At 41.6% G+C, this 18,228-nt stretch overlaps 1 protein-coding gene across 1 annotated transcript in view; it reads left to right on the forward strand.

Annotated features, from left to right (window-relative positions):
• The window catches only part of Ddx46 (DEAD-box helicase 46), a 45,004-nt gene extending 27,689 nt beyond the window's left edge, over window positions 1–17,315 (forward strand). The window contains exons 16-23 of the mRNA XM_055629244.1: window positions 1,730–1,923; window positions 5,117–5,254; window positions 5,631–5,780; window positions 8,678–8,851; window positions 10,669–10,887; window positions 11,550–11,694; window positions 12,224–12,297; window positions 14,792–17,315. Coding sequence (XP_055485219.1) covers window positions 1,730–1,923; window positions 5,117–5,254; window positions 5,631–5,780; window positions 8,678–8,851; window positions 10,669–10,887; window positions 11,550–11,694; window positions 12,224–12,297; window positions 14,792–14,839 — 1,142 coding nt within the window. The 3' untranslated portion in view covers window positions 14,840–17,315. The remainder of the gene's footprint in view (window positions 1–1,729; window positions 1,924–5,116; window positions 5,255–5,630; window positions 5,781–8,677; window positions 8,852–10,668; window positions 10,888–11,549; window positions 11,695–12,223; window positions 12,298–14,791) is intronic.
• The last annotated feature ends 913 nt before the right edge of the window (window positions 17,316–18,228 follow it).

Below are 18,228 nucleotides of genomic sequence, written 5' to 3' on the forward strand. Positions count from 1 at the left end.
CACCCTCAAGGGAAAATAACACACACACACACACACACACACACACAAAACAAAGCAAAGCAAAGCAAAGCATAGAAAACATCCCATCGTGGAAGCTGTAGTGATGTTTACTTAACTTACCCACAAGGATGTTGTAAGTATTTAACTTGCCAAGAACTGTCTTGAGCCCCGAAAAATAATGTTTGCTTTGTTGTTAGTAGTGGAGTAGAAGAAATAAGACAGTCATACTCTGGTTTTACAAAATTCCAGCTTTATGGTAGTGCAGGCTGCTCTCTGCTGCTCCTTGTGTAATTGCTTGAGGTAGACTCTTTCACTGTACCAACTAGGTTTTCTGGCCAGTGAGCTGTCAGAACCCACCTGTCTCCAGCATCCAGTGCTAGGTTAGTGGAACAAGGAGGCATGCTTGGTTGTTCACATGAGCATTAGAGACTTGAACTTGGCTCTTTATTTTTGTAGCATGGGTACTGTTTCCCATAGAAGCATCTCCCTGCATTTTGTACCTAGAGCTTTTCATGATCCCAAATGGAAACTACCTGTTAAGCAATTATTCTCTGTTTCTCCCTTCCACCTGTGCATTGTAACGCTCATACTAGCTTATGTCTTTATGAATTTCTTACCCTGTATACTTTATACTGTGAAATAATACATTTTGTAACCTTTTGTGTTTCGTCTGGTTCATGCGGTCAGTCCTGATGATTTTAACATGCATATTTTAACATCTATTAGATACTCTTTTAGAAGCTGGGTAATATATCCTTTTGTATAAATTTACTATCTTCTTTTGATCCACTTGTTGATAGAGACCTGGGCTGATTTTATTATTTGACTGTTGTGTATGATGTAAACATAATATGTGGATATCTGATGCCCTGCAGTTCCTTTTGAGTAGTGGAGTTGCTGGGGTCCTAGAAGTCTGAGTGTAAATTTTTGAGAAATCATCAGATTGATTTTTTTTTTTTTATTACAGATTGATTTTTTTAAGGGATTACATTTTATATTCCTGCCATCAGTGTACTTGGGTTCTAGGTTCTACATCTTGAAAACTTGTTTTTACAAGATTTTGTTAATGAACTATATTACTGTGTGTTGTGTCATGGTTTTGGAGCTGTCAAGTAGGTGCTGGGAATTGAACCTGAGCTGCAAGAGCGACTATTTATGTGTTCGTTTTTTTCGAGCCATGGTTTCCTTATGTGACTCTGGCTTTCCTGGAACTCTCTCTATACACCAGGCTGGTCTCAAACTCACAGAGTGCACCTGCCTCCGCTTCCTAAGTGCTGGGATTAAAAGTGTTCACCACTGCCATCCGAAGCATAGAAGATTTTCAGGGTTCTTTATGTAAGCAAGTTTTACCTTCTGAGGCTGATATGTACTCTTATCTTACTGTTACTATATAACTGTGTATTGAATTTATCCGTAACAAAGTTGGAAATTAGTTGATATTTTTAAAAGATATATGTATTTTATGGGTATTAGTGTGTTCACTGAATGTATGTATGTGTGACATGTATGTGCTTTGTGTCCTTAGAGGTCAGAATAGGGATTCAGAGTTATTTGTGGTTGTCGGCTATCGATGGGTACTGGGAATTGTCCCTGCACCCTCTGGGACACAGCCAGCGTTCTTTACCACTGAGACATCACCCCAGCCTTGAGTTTGTTTCTTATTGAATGTTCTCAGTGGAAATGGAAATTTCAACATGTTTTTCTGTTTGTCTTTTTAATTTACCTGCAGGTATTGATCAGTATGACAGGGACAGCATCATAAATGACTTTAAGAATGGAACCTGCAAACTTCTTGTGGCCACATCTGTTGCCGCTCGTGGTCTAGATGTGAAACATCTCATTCTTGTAGTAAATTACAGCTGTCCCAACCATTATGAAGATTATGTGCACAGAGCTGGGCGTACTGGAAGAGCAGGCAACAAGGTAAAGTCTTCATATCATGTCTACATTACAGCACAGGGTTAAGTTTAAGGAAAAGATAACAGGTTACAGTAATATTTTGAAAATCTTTAAATAGAACATATTAGATGTTATTAATCACATACACATGTGCCTCTATGTTAAAATTATCAAATTTGGGGCTGGAGAGATGGTGCTTTGGTTAAAAACATTGGCTCCTTTTGACGGAGGACCTCTGTTCTGTTTATAGCACTCACACTGTGGCTCACAATCATCTCTAACTCCAGTTCCTGGAGATCCCAATGCCATATTCTGGCCTCTGTGTGTACCAGGCCTACATATGGTATGCAGACACACAGAAAAAACACTCGTAACACATTTAAAAACAAAATTAAGATTATCAGGTACCTCAGAGCTCACTAGCGAGTGAGGTAGTAGTTTGTGTCTGTAGCTTTGCTTCTCTCTGCACATAGAAACACTTGTTTGTAACTCAGGATGTTTCATTGCTTTTTGTTATTTGCATTCTTGGATTGACCGTGTTCTAGTCGATATATAGTCTGAGGCAGTGAGTTCTCATCCTTCCTGACACTGCGACCCTTAATTCTGTTCCTCATGTTGTGCTGACCCCAACCATGGAATCATTTTGTTGCTACTTCATAACGAAATTTTGCTTCTGTTATGGATCATGATGTAAATATTAGATATGCAGCAGAGCTGATATATGACCTCAAAGGAGTCATGACCCACAGGTTGAGAACCACTGCTCTAAGGCCTCTTCTTGTTTCATTTGGGGAATAATGAGACCTTAGTTTGTCAGGACGATCCACAGATTGTATATGTGCAGATTGTATAAAAGCAAATATTTTTCCTATTTTTCAGTGCTGTGGGTGGGACCCAGGACCCTTGCAAGTACCTCACTACTGAGCCATACACCCAGCCAATCATTCCTTTTTGAAAAATAAATAAGTAATTTTTATGTGTGTGGGTATTTTCCCTGTACATATATCTGTGAACCATGTGTATACATTATTCATAGAGGTCAGAAAGGTGTGTTGGCTCCCCTAGAACTGGAGTTAAGACAATTGTGAGCAACACAGAAGTGCTGGTGCTAGAAAATGAACCAGATCTTATGAAGAACAGTCAGTGCTCTTAACCACTGATCCATCTCTCAGTCTCCCCCACCCCTAAAAAAATTCTTTTGAAGTCCTCAGAGTGTTTTGTTGTAAGAAATATTAATAATGATATATTAGATTTTCCTTGTTGTTTTTGTTTTGTTTGTTTCTGTTTTTTTTTTTTTTTTTTTTTTTTTGAGACAGGGTTTCTCTGTGTAACAGAGCCCTGGACTTGCTCTGTAGAGCAGGCTGGCCTCAAGTTACAGAGGTCTGCCTGTCTTTGCCTACATAGCTAGTTCCTCCATAGCCTAGGCTACAAAGAGAAACCCTGCCTCAAAAAAAAAAAAAAAAAAAAAGGAAGAAAGGAAAAAAACAAGTGACAGAAACCCCTACATTATTCACAATTGCATGCCATCTCTCCACATGTATAGACTTTTATGCATATGAAAGTAAAGAATAAATACATATTGGCCATTTGGGCTTCTTATTTTATAGACCTGTTTATTAATTCATTAGCCTGTTTATTGATAGGTATATCTGGCTTTGTTTTGTTTAGTTCTATCAATTCTTTGCATGTCTTAGATCTTAGCACTCTTTTTAAAGTATATTTGGCAAAATTTTCCCTTTCACTTTTCCTTTGCATTAGTGTTTTATTTACTTATTTTAAAATTCTTTTTCATACAATAGGTTTTAATTATGTTTTCCCTTTCATTCTTTATGGTGTCTTTTAATTCTGGTTATTATTTCCTTTGCTGTGAAGCAGCTTTTAATCTCATGTGAAACCATTTACCAATTTGTGGGGTTATTTCCTGTGCTGGTGGAGTCCCTTTGGAAAGCTCTTGTATGTACCTGTAGTGGACATTATATTGTTGAATTGTTATTTGTGAGCTCATGGAGAAGCTATCTTTGGAGGCAGAGCTGTGTCTACCTTCCCTTCCCAAGCATTTTTGTCTCAAAATGTCCTGCAAAACCACCTGTCCAGGAAAGGACTGCCCTGTGACAGTGAAGAAAGACCGTAAACAAGAGCAGGTCACCTCCAGCAGAGTTGCTGTCTTTAGAACATCATGTAAAAGCTTATAGCAGATAGAAGGCAGAAGCTCATGCATGGAGGGACCAGAGGACACTGAGCCAGGAACTGCAGCCACCTGCCTCAACTTTCCCCGTGTCCCCTGAGGGTTCATAAGGGCTCGATTGAATGGTGTTACCTTCCTGCTGCTGTTTGTTCTGTTAGTGGGAAACCTCACTGGAGGCGATATTCTGCTCCACCCTGGGCTCTCAGACAGGAACTCAAGACGGCAGCCTCAGCCGATCTGGTTTGATAATGTTACCTTTGTTTGTTCTCTTACTCTGGCTGCTCCGTTATTCTTGACCTCAGATTATAAAACGGGGCCAGTGTGATAAACACAGCATAATATTGACACAAGAAAATAGGGATGCAGACAGAACAGAGAATAGAGGGCCCGGAAACAATGCCATACAGCTTTTACCATCTCATTTTTCAAAGAGATGTCAAAAATCTCTGTTGAGCTAAAGACTGAATTATGCTGTATAAATAATTTTCTTAGTATTGCTTTCACCGTCTGTCATTCTCTTTGCTTCCATGTGAATTTTAGGATTGTTTTTCTCCGATAATGAATATCGTTGGAATTTTCTGGGTATTGCATTGGATTTATGGATTACTTCTCAGTAATGTGGCAGTGTCACATTACTGTCAGTAACTACAAAGGTCTTTCAATCTTGTAGAATATTCTTCATTCTCTCTCTCTGTCTCTCTGGAGACAGTCTCATATAGCCTAGGTAAGCCTAGAACTCATTTGCATAGTTGTCTCTAGCTGTGTGTGGGGATGGAACCCCAGGGCTTTGTGCATATTGGGCAAGCACCGTAGCGATGAAATTCTTCTTCAGTGTTGTAATGTTTTCATTGTAGACGTCTTTACCTCCTTGGTTAGGCACTTTTTAGATTTTTTTTTTTTTAATGCTTCTATGAATGTGGTATTCCTCTTTTTCTTGTGATTAAGTTTGTTATTGGTTTAAACAAAAGCTACTGGGTTTTGTGTGTTGGTTTTGATTCATGGTATGTAATTGTACTTCCTCATTTGCATTAGGGTTATGCCTATACTTTCATCACAGAAGATCAAGCTCGGTATGCCGGTGACATAATTAAAGCTCTTGAATTGTCAGGGACTGCAGTGCCTCCTGACCTAGAAAAACTCTGGAGTGACTTCAAAGATCAACAGAAAGCGGCAAGTCCTGAAACCTCCTTTTGTGAATTACTGATGTGGCTGTGTGGTACTTGGGTATTTTGATAACTGTGTTCATGTATTTCTTTTTTATTTGCTATTCTTTTGTTTTTTGAGACGGGGACCCTCTGCGTAGCAGTGGGTGTCCTGGAACTTGGTGTATAGACCAGGCAGGCCTTGAACTCTCAGAGATTTAGCTGCCTCTACCTTCCAAGTGCTCATAGTGAGGGTGCACATCTTACCTTTTTAGAAGGAAAAATAGTGAAATTAGAATCATCTCTTTTGCTTAAGTGTTTTTGTTCAGTTGGCATATTGTGCTTTGAAAATATTTAATAATGTTTCCTCTAAAAATTAACTTTGTTAACTTTTTTCTTAAAAGGAAGGAAAAATAATTAAAAAGAGTAGTGGCTTCTCTGGCAAGGGATTCAAGTTCGATGAAACAGAACAGGCTTTAGCCAACGAGAGGAAAAAATTGCAGAAAGCTGCTCTTGGCCTGCAAGATTCTGATGATGAGGATGCTGCAGTTGATGTAAGTACTGGGAGTCTTTCTGCTTGAGTGTAGAAGTTGAAGATAATCCAAGGAACCCGTTTAACTTTGTTAAGGCGGGAATTTTCCAGCGTGCTTGCTCATAGGACATTTGTTGACACATCATAGTAAACTTTATCCCAAGCTAGATGTGGTGATGCCAGACTTCCCTGTGGCTGCTCAAGGGTCTGGGCAGAGGCCTTAAACCGTAGAGTGCAAGGTCAGCCTGGGCAGCACAGCAGACTGTGTTGTACAGCTGCAGTAAGCTCCGTGAGAATAGTCATGTGTGCTCAGCCTAACACTGAGGACCCTGAAGCCTGAGAGAAGGCTGGTCCAGGACCACACTGCACACAGACAGGGTACCTCTCCTTTCACCTGCAGGCCATTTCTTTCAAAGGGAAGTAAAGTTGCTCTTTGATTATAGTGAGTCAACTCAAAACTTAGCCAGTCAGAGCTGGGCTTAGCTAGCCTTTTACTCAGTATGCTGGAGGCAGAAGGATCCCTTTGAGTTCCATGCCAGGCTGCTCTACATAGTAAGTTGCAGGCTAGCCAAGGCTACATACTGAGACCCTGCCTCAAAATGAATGAATGAATGAATGAATGAATGAATGAATGACTAAAAAGAGAAGAAAAAGAATAAAAGGTGGTGATGATCAAGTCATTAAATCCACTCTACTTTCAGGGGAAGAGTCACTCATAATTTTAACCATGTTTTTAAAACTGTCACACACAACACACATGCATACAAAATAAATATAAATGTGATTTTTAAAAGCAAGAAAGAACAGAGAGCTTAAGCAGGGGCTTGAGAGATGGTTCAGCATGATGAAGAAATGTAGGGGCCAGAGTTCATTTTTCAGCACCCACCTCAGGCAGGCAGCTCCAGCTCCTGAAGGGAGTGTCCCTTGTCCTCTTCTAGCCCCCTCTTCACACCCCCTGCATGAGGTATGCTGGGCGCCATCCCCCAGCACATATATAGCTGTAATAATAATGAAAAGTAAAAGTTAGATTTTGAACTAATACCATGCACACTCCTCATTTCTGATTTAATATATTTAGATTTTCAATAGCGTGTGTGCTGTATAATTTCAAACAACCTCACCCAGTTAAATGTTCAGTTCCAATACCTTTATCATAAAAACCATTTGATGGCTATAACCCCATAAGACATAATGTATATATGTTTTTTTTAAAGACGCTAAATTGAGACCATTTCATTAGAAAGCTTTCTAAATTAATTAAATTTATGCTCAGTAAGCTTTCCCTACCCTTGAGACTGAGAAGATGAAAACCCACTACATCTGGACAGGCCTGTGACTTTCCTCGTCGTGCTGCAGGTCATGTGGTGCAAGCTGCGCTCTTTTGTTTTGTCCTTTTGGTGGTGGTTCTATGAATTAATTTTGTGTGCTTGTGCGTGTGTTCGTGCATATACCATGGCATATATGTGGAAGTCCAAGGATATTGTTGACCCAGTACTCCCTCTTCCCTGTAGACCACAGAGCTCAAATTCAGGTTAACAGGCTAACATGGCTCGTGCCTTTACCCCCTGAGCCAGGTCACCAGCTGTTGGTTCGTTTCTGTTAGCATTTTTGAGACTGGATTGTAGGTGTACGACACCCTGTCTGTTCAAAGACAGCCTTTAGAACGAAAGACATGGGACTGGAGAAATGGCTTGGTAAAGACGCTTGCCATAGAAACCTGACTACTTGAATTCATCCTCAGAACCCACATGAAGATAGAAGGAGGAGCCAGCTCCACCGTGTGTCCTTTCAGACACGCATGCACGCGCATACACACACACTGATAATAGCAGGTGATCTTTCTTTGGTGGTAGGATAGGGAACTGCACTAAGGTTCATAGGACTTGGCTCTTGCCTCATGGGGAAGTGAGCCCACCCTGGCCTCCAGCTGGTAATCCTCTTGTCTCGATCTCGAGTGCTGGGAAGAGAAGCATATGCCACTACACCAACCTGTTTTTCTTTTCTGCTAAGAAGGGGCAGGGATGTGGTTCAGTTGGTAGAGTGCTGGCTTATGGCAGCCAGGTATGAGTCCCAGCTGTACGTGGACTGAGTGTGTTGCCTGAAAGCCTGCAACTCCCACACTTGGAAGAGGAAGCAGGAAGATCAGAGGTTCAAGGGCAGGGCTACAAAGATAGCTCAGGGGTTTAAAGCAGTTGATGTTCTTCCTGAGGATCAAATTCCTGGAATTGAATTCTTCTGTGTTTCATATGCATGGTGGCTCACAACCACCCCTAACTGCAGTTCCTGGGGATCCAATATCCCCTTCCGACCTCCTCAGGCACCAAGGATGTATGTGGCACACATACAGGCAAGCAAACGCATAGAAAGTAAATTGCATAATTTTTTTTTTTTAAGTTGATGATCCTAAGCTTTGCTTAGTTTGAGTTCAGTATGTGCTACCTACATGGCATCCTGTCTTACAAGAAATAGAAACCTTCATGAATTGGGGGTGGGAGTCCAGCTTTAGGAACACTATCTAAGAATCACTGGCCTTGAGTTTCAGCCGTTCTTCTGACTTACTTTCTTCATAGAATCATCTGGGTTTAGTGCCTGAGCCTGGAATAGGTCAGTGAATGCACTTCTCACCTGCTGTTTTCACTTGCGCTGTGTCCTCATCAGCAACACTGATATCTGTTTTCCCTGCCTCTTAGAAGTCTAAGTCAGTCATGTAACATTGTATATTCTTTCCTTATTTTAAATTTTTCCATCAACGTAGATTGTTGAAAGAGAAGCTGTTGTATTTTTCTGTTGAACCATGTGTTTGAATTTATGTAAATTTAAGTAATTCTAGCTTTTTATGGGAACATTTCTTGTTTGAGTAGCCACAACTAAATTAATATTTCTAACAGTGTGTACTAATCCATCTTTCCCTCCCCCCAGATTGATGAACAAATTGAAAGCATGTTTAATTCAAAGAAGAGAGTAAAGGACATGGCTGCGCCGGGCACATCCAGTGTGCCTGCTCCCACTGCGGGCAATGCTGAGAAGCTGGAGATCGCCAAGAGACTGGCTCTTAGGATCAATGCTCAGAAGAACCTGGGCATCGAGTCTCAGGTATTAAGTAATTTGTTCCGAGTCTTAGTCATTGCTCTTGTTGCTGTGCCATGGCACCTTCAGAGTGAAGACACAAAATGGAAGATGTCTTTTTAAAGCAGGGTTTCTTGTAGCCTAAGCTGGCCTTGAACTCTCTGTGTTCCTGGTCCTCCTATCTCTACTTCCTAGGAGCCAGGGTTACGACTGTGCTCCTGGCACTGTGCTTTGGACACGGCTTTCAGTACAGAGTCTTGCCAGGAGCTAAATTGAGCTCAGGGACAAGTTTTGCTAGATACTGAGTTTTCAGGAGTGCATCATGCTCAGTCCAAGAGTCTCTGACACTGGCCTTCGGAAGATCTCTCTCTCTCTGTGCCTCTTCTAGAAAGCACCTGAGAGCTGTGGGTAGTTCACATGGAGTCAAGAAACATTCCCGTCGAAGAATGCCATGGGTGCTTTAGGTGGAGCAGATGAGCATCCTCGATCTGGAGTACTCCACAGTCGGAAATTTTTCCCTATACTGATGCTTTCCCTATGACCTGATGCTGAAAATGTGGTTTTCACACCCAAGTGCTGGGTTAAAGGCGTGTGCCACCACTACATAGCATACTTTGGATTTTTTGTGATTAGTTAAATATAGTCAAATGGTAAAGTCTGTGCTTATATTCTGTAATTTAAAACCGAAAGCTCTAGCCCGGCATGGTGGATCACACCTGTAATTCTTGCACTCTGGGAGGCAGAGGCAGGCAGATCTCTGAGTTTCAGGTCAGCCTGGTCTACAAAGCAAATCTAAGACAGCCAAGGCTACACAGAGAAATTCTGTCTTGATAAACCAAACACACACACACAACCAAAAACTTACTCCAAAATATTTTTCTCCCTAAGCATCTAAATAAGAGATCCTGTCTCTTATTGTATTTTTGTTTCAACCATAATTGGAAAAAAAAAATTAATTTTTTCTTCCCTGATCGCTTTCATTGGGTGCATTTATTGGATATTAGAAACAATTCCCCAGATAAATGAACAACTAGTTCTCATTCAAAATAGTATGTTTAAGCAGTCGAGTGATGCTTTCTTCTTTAAACATTTCACGTGGTTTGTGTTTTGGAAGGATTTTGAGGTTTTGGGGTGGTTTTGGTTGGTTGTGTTTTTACTTTTTGAGACAGGGTTTCTCTGTGTAGCTCTGGCTGTCCTGGAACTCACTCTGTAGATCATGGCCTTCAGCTCAGAGAACCGTCTGCCTCTGCCTCCTGAGCACTGGCATTAAAGGCGTGTGCCACCACTGCCTGACTGAGGTGTTATTAAGGTCTCATATGTTCCCTAGGCACCTAGCGCTGGCAGTCACCTCCTTTCCTCGGCCTCCTGAGAACATGCAGAAGGATGGCTTAATTAATTCTGACAGTGTTTTGAACATTTTGAGTGCGTCATTTACTATAATTTATTGAGTGTTTGGATGTTCATTGTGGGTGGGGGAAGACTCATTGATGATAGCAGCGCAAGCATTGTGCAGTAGAAATGCCTAGTAGTCACAGAGTATGTGATTTTAGAAAAACTGCTATGTGTACTATTGAGAGTTAGCTAATGATCAGTGTGATGGTACGGTGTCATACATGGTAGGCCACTGAACATCCGTTTGTTTTTTTCTTTAGGATGAGAGGTAAATGACACTGTCACTTATGAACATACACAGATAAATTGCATGTGTGAGCGACTGCATTAGAAAGATGCTTTCTGCTCATTAAGCTGAATTAGTGGCTTTAAGGAGAACCGTATGTGGTGAGGTCCTTGGCCCTGTCTCTGTCTCCAGCTGAGGTTTAACTGGAGGTCTTCTTAAACCGCAGGATGTGATGCAGCAGGCCACCAATGCCATCCTCAGAGGCGGCACCATTCTGGCTCCTACGGTGTCTGCAAAAACCATTGCGGAACAGCTTGCTGAGAAGATCAATGCCAAGCTCAATTACGTGCCTTTGGAGAAGCAGGAAGAGGAGAGACAGGAGGGTGGGCAGAGTGAATCTTTCAAGAGATACGAGGAAGAGTTAGAAATTAATGACTTCCCACAGGCAAGTAACAGACTTAGTGGTTTTTGTTTTGTGAGGTAGAAATGCTTCTTAGGAACAGAATCCCTTCCTTAAGACACACAAACTGCTTGTTTAGGCTTTTGTTTTTGTTCTGTCTTGTCGACTTTATTTTGAGGTAGGGCTTCGTACTCATATTGTAGCCCTGCCTCAAACTTGATGTGTAGCTAAGGATGACCTCAGCGCCCCCTCCTCCCACCTCAGGTGGTGGATCACTCTGTGCAATGCCACATTGGTCTCTACTCATTTATTTTCTAGCACTAGAGAGATAACCTTGGACTTGATACAATCCAGGCACCCAGACTTGAATGCTCTGCCACAGAGCTGTACCTCCAGCCTCTGAAGTTGCATTATCTTTCAGTGAACATTACTGGTTGATTATTACCTGTAGAGGAGGGACATTGAATCTGTGCTTTTCAACTCAGAAATTTAGACTGATTGTATTACATCTTACTTGTTGGAGAGAGGGGCACAGGTGTTGGTGTGGGCACCTGGAAGTGAGGCTATCTTGCAGGAGTTGTTTTCTCCTCCCACAAGCAGTTCCAGGGTTGAGCTCAGGTCTCAGAGCTTTATCCACTGAATTGTCTCACCTTCTCTGAGCTCAGGGATTTATGTTGTGGTGTGATCCCCAACCCTGTCTTTTTCAGACGGCGAGGTGGAAGGTCACCTCTAAGGAAGCCTTGCAGAGGATCAGTGAGTACTCTGAAGCCGCCATTACCATCAGAGGGACTTACTTCCCTCCTGGCAAAGAACCCAAAGAAGGAGAGCGGAAAATCTACTTGGCCATTGAAAGTACGCACTGTTGCTTTTGCTAGAAGCTGGAGTTAGAGGAGGGTTTCTGTAGATGTAACACGGGTCAGCATGAAACTGACAGGAGGAAGGACTGACAGTGAGGAGCAACTGTAAGAAACATGTGATCTTGTGTCACATGAGGTTCGACTTAGGGGAATTCAGAACCATAGAAATATGAAGCTGAAAGGTCTGTTTGTGGGATTGGAGTGTGAAGAGTGCTCCTGGCACTGTGCTTTGGACACGGCTTTCAGGGCAGAGTCTTGTTTGAACGTGGGACCCTTCATGACTGTGTATCATCCTTGAGCAGGACCATGCTCATTTCTTCTGCAGCCTGTGCTGTCCAAGTGAGCACCGGGCTGACATACTTCTACTAACTCAAGTCTGTTGGTGAAAGTTTAACTTAGAAAGCAAACCAGCTGTATTAGTTTGCTATCTGGGCAGGTGATGCACTGCCTGAACCTCCTTAGTGTGGAGGGGCAGCCAGTGTAGTTCAGTTGTATGAACCGTGTGTTTCCTACTCAATCATCAGGTGCCAATGAACTGGCTGTGCAGAAGGCGAAGGCGGAGATCACCAGGCTCATAAAAGAAGAGCTGATCCGACTGGTGAGTGAGACACACCTGCAGGCCTGGCCTGCTGTAGTGACCATTTCATTGAACTTTAGTAGACACAGGCAGGGAACTCACAAATCCCTATGTTGCCAACTGAACACCTGTAATCTCAACACTTGAGGGTGTGGAAGCTGTTAAATCAGGAGTTCAAGGCCAGGCTGGTGGGCTATTTGAGACCCTGTCTCAACAAAGATACATCTTGAAGAACTTTTAGAGTAGATATATAATTATAATAGTCACTCCAAACAAAGAAATGAAGACCATTACACTATCTGAAAGCCTGCCCAGGACCTCCATGTCACTATTCATCACCCTCAGATAGAGCCACATTGTGACTAAATTTGAAGATTAGTTTTGTGTGTTTTTCACCTCTGCGTAGTGATTATATGCTGTTCACTGTTTTTGTGTCAGCATTATATTGAGAGGCCAGTCTGTTGATGTAAGTAACAGCAGTACATTCCTTTACAGACCTGTTTGCTATTTGTTAAAGTATCTTTTATTCGCCTGATGTAATTGTCAACTTGGAGGCTTAGTGCCTTCATCTTCTAGCCTAGGCTTAGTCCTGGAAGAGTTAGCATCCATACAATCTAATCTGGACCTACAATGTCATCCTGGAAGCTTTTAGCCTTCGTACCATCTAATCTAGGCCTACCTAGAATGTTTCAGCCTTTGAGACTTACTGCTAAATAAGCTTACTCTTCCTAGCTCTTTCTAAACTCTCACTGGCTGGTTCAACTCAGCTATTCTAGCTCAAACTCCTGTTCAGGCTGGTTGATTCAAACTGGCTTCTCTCAGCTTCTGACTGAATTGCTCTGCTTGGCCTCAAACTAACTCTAGCAATCTAATCTTCTGGTTCTAGTCTTCCGGTTCCTTCTCATTCTCTGGCTAGTTTGTCTTTACCTGTGTCTAGCTTTTTCTCTGTCAGCAACCTTTCTCTGTATAACTGTCCTGGTAAAGCTGCCTACTCTCTTCCTCTTTCTGTGTTGCTCTCTCTTTAGTAGCCTCTCTTTCCTCTCTGTCAAATCTTCTCTGATTAGTCACTTGTCTGTCCCTCAATTAGACATCACTTTCAAAACATGGGTGCTTCCTTCTACAAACTTTAACTTCATTGTTTGGGATTAAAGGTGTATACAAAGGGTGTATTTGTATTCCAGCAGGATCACAAAGACGTAGAAGGTCTTTGGGTGTGATCAGAGTTGCCATGTTGCTGGATTAAAATTCCTCTGTATCTTTCCCCTTTCTGTTTAAACTAAAACTTGCTTTGTAGGCCAGTCTGGCCTCCAACTCAGAGACACACCTGCCTCTGCTTTGAGTGCTGGTATTAAAGGCATGCACCACCACCGGGCTTATCCGTCAGTATTTTTAAGTTTAGGCAGTGACTTAATTTTAGAAAAAGAGCAGCCTGTTACAGATGATATTTCTAAGGGGCAACCGATACATCATTGCATCTTAAGTACCAGTTGTGGGTTATAAACTCTTCATACAGCAGGTACCTTGGAAGGGCATCTGCTTGGTTGTCTTAGGGACAAATATGTAGAGACTTTTCTGAAATTCCATTTACAATTTATAGAATTCATTTGGGGGGAGTATTTATTTATTCATTTATTTTTGTTGCAGGCAGGGTCTCCCTGTGTAGTCCTGGCTGTCCTGGAACTCACAGAGATCCTCATGCCTTTCCCTTCTGAGTCCTGGGACTAAATTCATGTGCCCAGCTTAAAGGGAGACATACCTTTTAAAAAAAGAAAATATAAAACAAGAGAGAAAGCTGGGTGTTGGTGTCTCATGCCTATATCTCATCACTCAGGGAGGCAGAGGCAGGTGGATCTCTGTGCGTTCGAGGCCAGCCTGGTTTACAAAGTGAGTCCAGGACAGCTAAGGCTACACAGAGAAACCCTGTCTTTAAAAGAGAGAGAGAGAGAGAGATAGAATATAATAGACAAGTCCTTTAAATCAGGACTTTAAGCCAGATGTGGTGACTCACACCTGTATTCCTAGAGCTTGGGAGGCTGAGGCAAGAGGATCTCATAAGTTCACAGCCAGTGTGGGTTATTGAATTTTACCTTGTCTCAAAGACATACTGCTAATATAGTAGTAGGTTTGAGATTGTTCCACAGAAGAGTAATAGAAAGAGATTTGATGATTGTAGTAGACCAGCTTATCAGGAAAGAGGTGCAGGGGTGAAGAGAGAGACAGGTTCTTTATTGATCAGTTCCTCTATCTCCACACAGAAACAGTACCAGTGTCAAACCCCCTCCCACTTTTCATTTTTACTTTTTGAGACAGGCTTTTACTATAACCCTTGCTGTCCTGGAATTCTCTTTAAGAGAATGCCGGGATTAAAGGCGTGACAACTATACCTGGCCAACAATAGACTTTTTATTTTAGCTGTCTGATAGTTTTCCAAATTGTTTAAAAAAAATGATCTTAAACATTTACTTTTTTGTGTGTGTACTTTTTCTAACCTTCTCTCTTTTATTTTCTATTATAGCAAAATTCATACCAACCAACAAATAAGGGACGATACAAAGTATTATAAACATCGGAGTCACTTTGTACCTGTGCTGGTCTGTGAAGTTTACAATGTATTGTAAAGTAAGACTGTTAAAATTCTGTCTTGCTTATTTTTTAAATACAAGAATCCAGTGTGTGTTAAAGAAGCCTTCAGTCAGTAAGTACTACCCCACACTCATCCAGACTCCATTTAGATCAGACCTGTTTTCAGGGTGTAATGATCTATAATGTAAACCTTGGGTACCAACACCTTCAGTATCTGGAAACGTTGGGATTTTGTACTGAATGTAGAATAAAGTATGCCAGCCACTACGGGGCCACTGACCTATCCTCCTTCAATGACATTGTGATGGGATGGTCCCCTAAGGAAAGCTAGCAGTTCTTGTCATATTTTGCTGCCACCTCTTGAGTTCAAATCTTACTGGACTGAATGGAACATATGAACTGGAAGACTGTTATAATAGAAGTTTACAAAATAGGTTCAGAGTTTTTATTGTAATTTTTTCATCAGAAATGGGTAGTAGTTGGCTTGCATTGGTTTTCTACAATTAAAGATAAATAGCATAATGGGACTTTTGCATTTCTTTCTTTTTATTTCCTACTTTTGAGAGAGAGACCCTGTGGAGCTCGGGCTGGCTTTGAACTTGTGATGATCCCGCACCTGCCTTCCTATTGTTTGCTTTTACTACACTCAGGCCTCCACTTCTGTCCGCTGCATCATAGTGGACAGAATAGTGTTACTATTTCAGGTTTTCAATGATCCTCGGCCTTTGCCTAAGTACAGACTCATCTATTGACTTACATTGGAGAAAGTGATTGTGGCCAATCCATACTATATACGATTCCTTTACCTCAGAAGTGCTTCTTTCAACATCTATATTACACTACATACAAATACTTTAATACTTTAAATCTAATTTTCCTTCAGGACGATTGAGTGGGGTGTGAATTTCCCCCCTCTTAAAACAAGGCATGGTAATGCATGCCTGTAATCCTAGCACCCACTAGGCAGGGCAGAAAGATCATGAATTTGATGCAGCCTTACATAATAAAGCCTCATGTCAGAAAACAAAGCAAGCAAGGCTGGAGGTATAGGTCGGTAACACACTTGCTTAAGTGTGTCCAAGGTTGACACCAGAAAAAAAAAACAAAACATTTTTGTTAACTACTGCTTCTTGGGCAGATGATAACTCAGTGGTAAGGATCTTGCTGCCAAGCCTGCTCACCGGAGCTCGGTCCCTGCTATGGGTCAACATAGCAGAACATGCACGTTGTTCTCTGACATGCGCTAAATGTACGCACGCACATACGCATGTAAGTGGATGTAGTAAACAAATAAATTACATCAAATAATGGTATTTAAGTTTCAAGCTACAGCATCTCTTAGTAAAATTTAGTGCACAAAGAACCAAGAATTGTACTTTAGGACCTTTGGAGTGTAATTGTGAATGACTATAATTGGATTACCTAAAATTACTTTCAAGACTCCTGATATATGAAAACTTCATATTATTGTAAAAAAGCTTTATCAGATATTAAATAAACATTCCTTAAATTTTAGGAGACAGAAAAGTTCTTTATTCTTGACTTGAATCAGGTGTGATGGCGCACACCTGTAAGCCCAGCTTTCGAGAGGCAGAGGTTGGATGGTTCCTGAGTTCAAGACCAGCCTGTTCTACATTGTGAGTTTCAGGCCAGCCAGAACTACACAGTGAGACCCTGTCTTATAAAAAAAGAACAAACATATATGTATACATTCTTGATTTAGAGGTTGTTTTTAAGACAAGAGTATACTGTAGTTCTTAAAAGAAGTACTTTTGAGGCTAGAGAGGGGATCCAGTGTTTAAGAGCACCTGCTCCTCTTGCAGAGGTCCCAGGTTCAGTTCCCAGCACCCACATGGCAGCTGACAGTTGTCTGTAGTTACAGTGACTAAATCTAAAGAACAATCCAAAAAGTTAACACAGTTAATAGCCGTTGACAGACAAGCATCCTGTTTGTTAAGTGTGAGGTTATTTGTACTGGAAAAGTAAAATGTAATTGGTAAATATTTTTAGACCTTTACATACCCAGTTACTTCACTCCAAGAAAATAGAGGAGATATCTGTGACAACAAAATGAAACAAAACTTTACCCTAGAATCCAGTCGTGAGCACTTCTTCCTGCCTTGGTTTATTTATTTGCTTCTCTTTGTCACCCAGGTGTAGTTTGTTACTTTGCAGGGTCTGTGGCAGCCACACTGGTGCAATGGTGCTCCCTGAAACTCACTGGGCCCCTTTTGAGATTCACAAGTTAATCATTTCGCATTTTCTGTTTGTGTATCTAGTTGTGATAAAACATTGATAGTATTTTGTTCTAAGATGAAATTGCTCAGTACATTTTTTAGTGTCGATACTGACTGATTTTTAAAGTTTGAATGATGTACAGATTTTGATTTGTTTTTTAATGCAATATTGTTTGTGCTCTTCAAATTCCTTACAGAATAAAGTTAATTCAGTCTGCATTTGTCTCAGATTATTTTTCTTTGAATGCTTTGTCTTTTGCTTTTTCTCTCACCTTTTTAATATTTGTATACATCTAAGAGAAGTGTTAGCATTGGTGTATCTTTCTGTGTTTTTTTAAGAGAGTCTCACTGCGTTGCCCAGGCTGGCCTGGAACTTGCTTTTTAAACCAGGTTAGCCTTGAATTCACAGAGATATGCCTGCCTCTGCCTCCCAAGTGCTGGCTGGCTGGCTGGGTGGGTCATATACATAATCTGCATCTTTTTTTTTTTTTTTTCCTGGTTTTTAAAAAGGGTTTTTCTGTGTACTCTTAGCTGTCTAGACTCGCTTTGTAGACCGGGCTGGCCTTGGACTCACAGAGACTCACCACCTGTCTCTTCCTCTGCCAGGCTTATCATGCACCTCTGAGACAGGCATCTTTTTGGTTTGTTTTGTTTTAATTCTCCTCCTGCCTTTACCTCCCCAGTGCTCGGATTAAAGGCGAATGCCACCATGTTCACCATGCCTGGCCTTTGGTCAGGGTTTTTACTGGAGGAATGTAGACAGATCGCTGCCCAGTGGCTAATCTGTCTCCAGTTCCTTTGCAGATGGTACTGGGAGGGTTCAACGCCGAAGTCTTGAGCTCTCTTTGATAGACAGACATAACTCAAAGCAGGCAGATTCCATGAAGCATGGCGTGGAGACACCTCCAAAGCTTCATCCTGAGCTGAAGGTCCTTTTGCTCTGTTCAAGTGGAGACAGCAACTCCAAATGCAGGGCCAAGACCCTCTTCTCAAGTGTGGTCTTTAGGTGCCAGTGGCGTAGTATCCAGCCCCAGTTACAGCTCAGAAATGGAGGTGTCAGTACCTTCAACATACTGTTAGAGCTCCTCAGTAGCCAGAGGGAGCAACTCAGTGCCTTCCTCCTCTCTAAGCT

This window comes from Psammomys obesus, unplaced genomic scaffold, assembly GCF_907164565.1.
Source record: "Psammomys obesus unplaced genomic scaffold, mPsaObe1.curated_primary_1811, whole genome shotgun sequence".
NCBI classification, from domain to species: domain Eukaryota; kingdom Metazoa; phylum Chordata; class Mammalia; order Rodentia; family Muridae; genus Psammomys; species Psammomys obesus.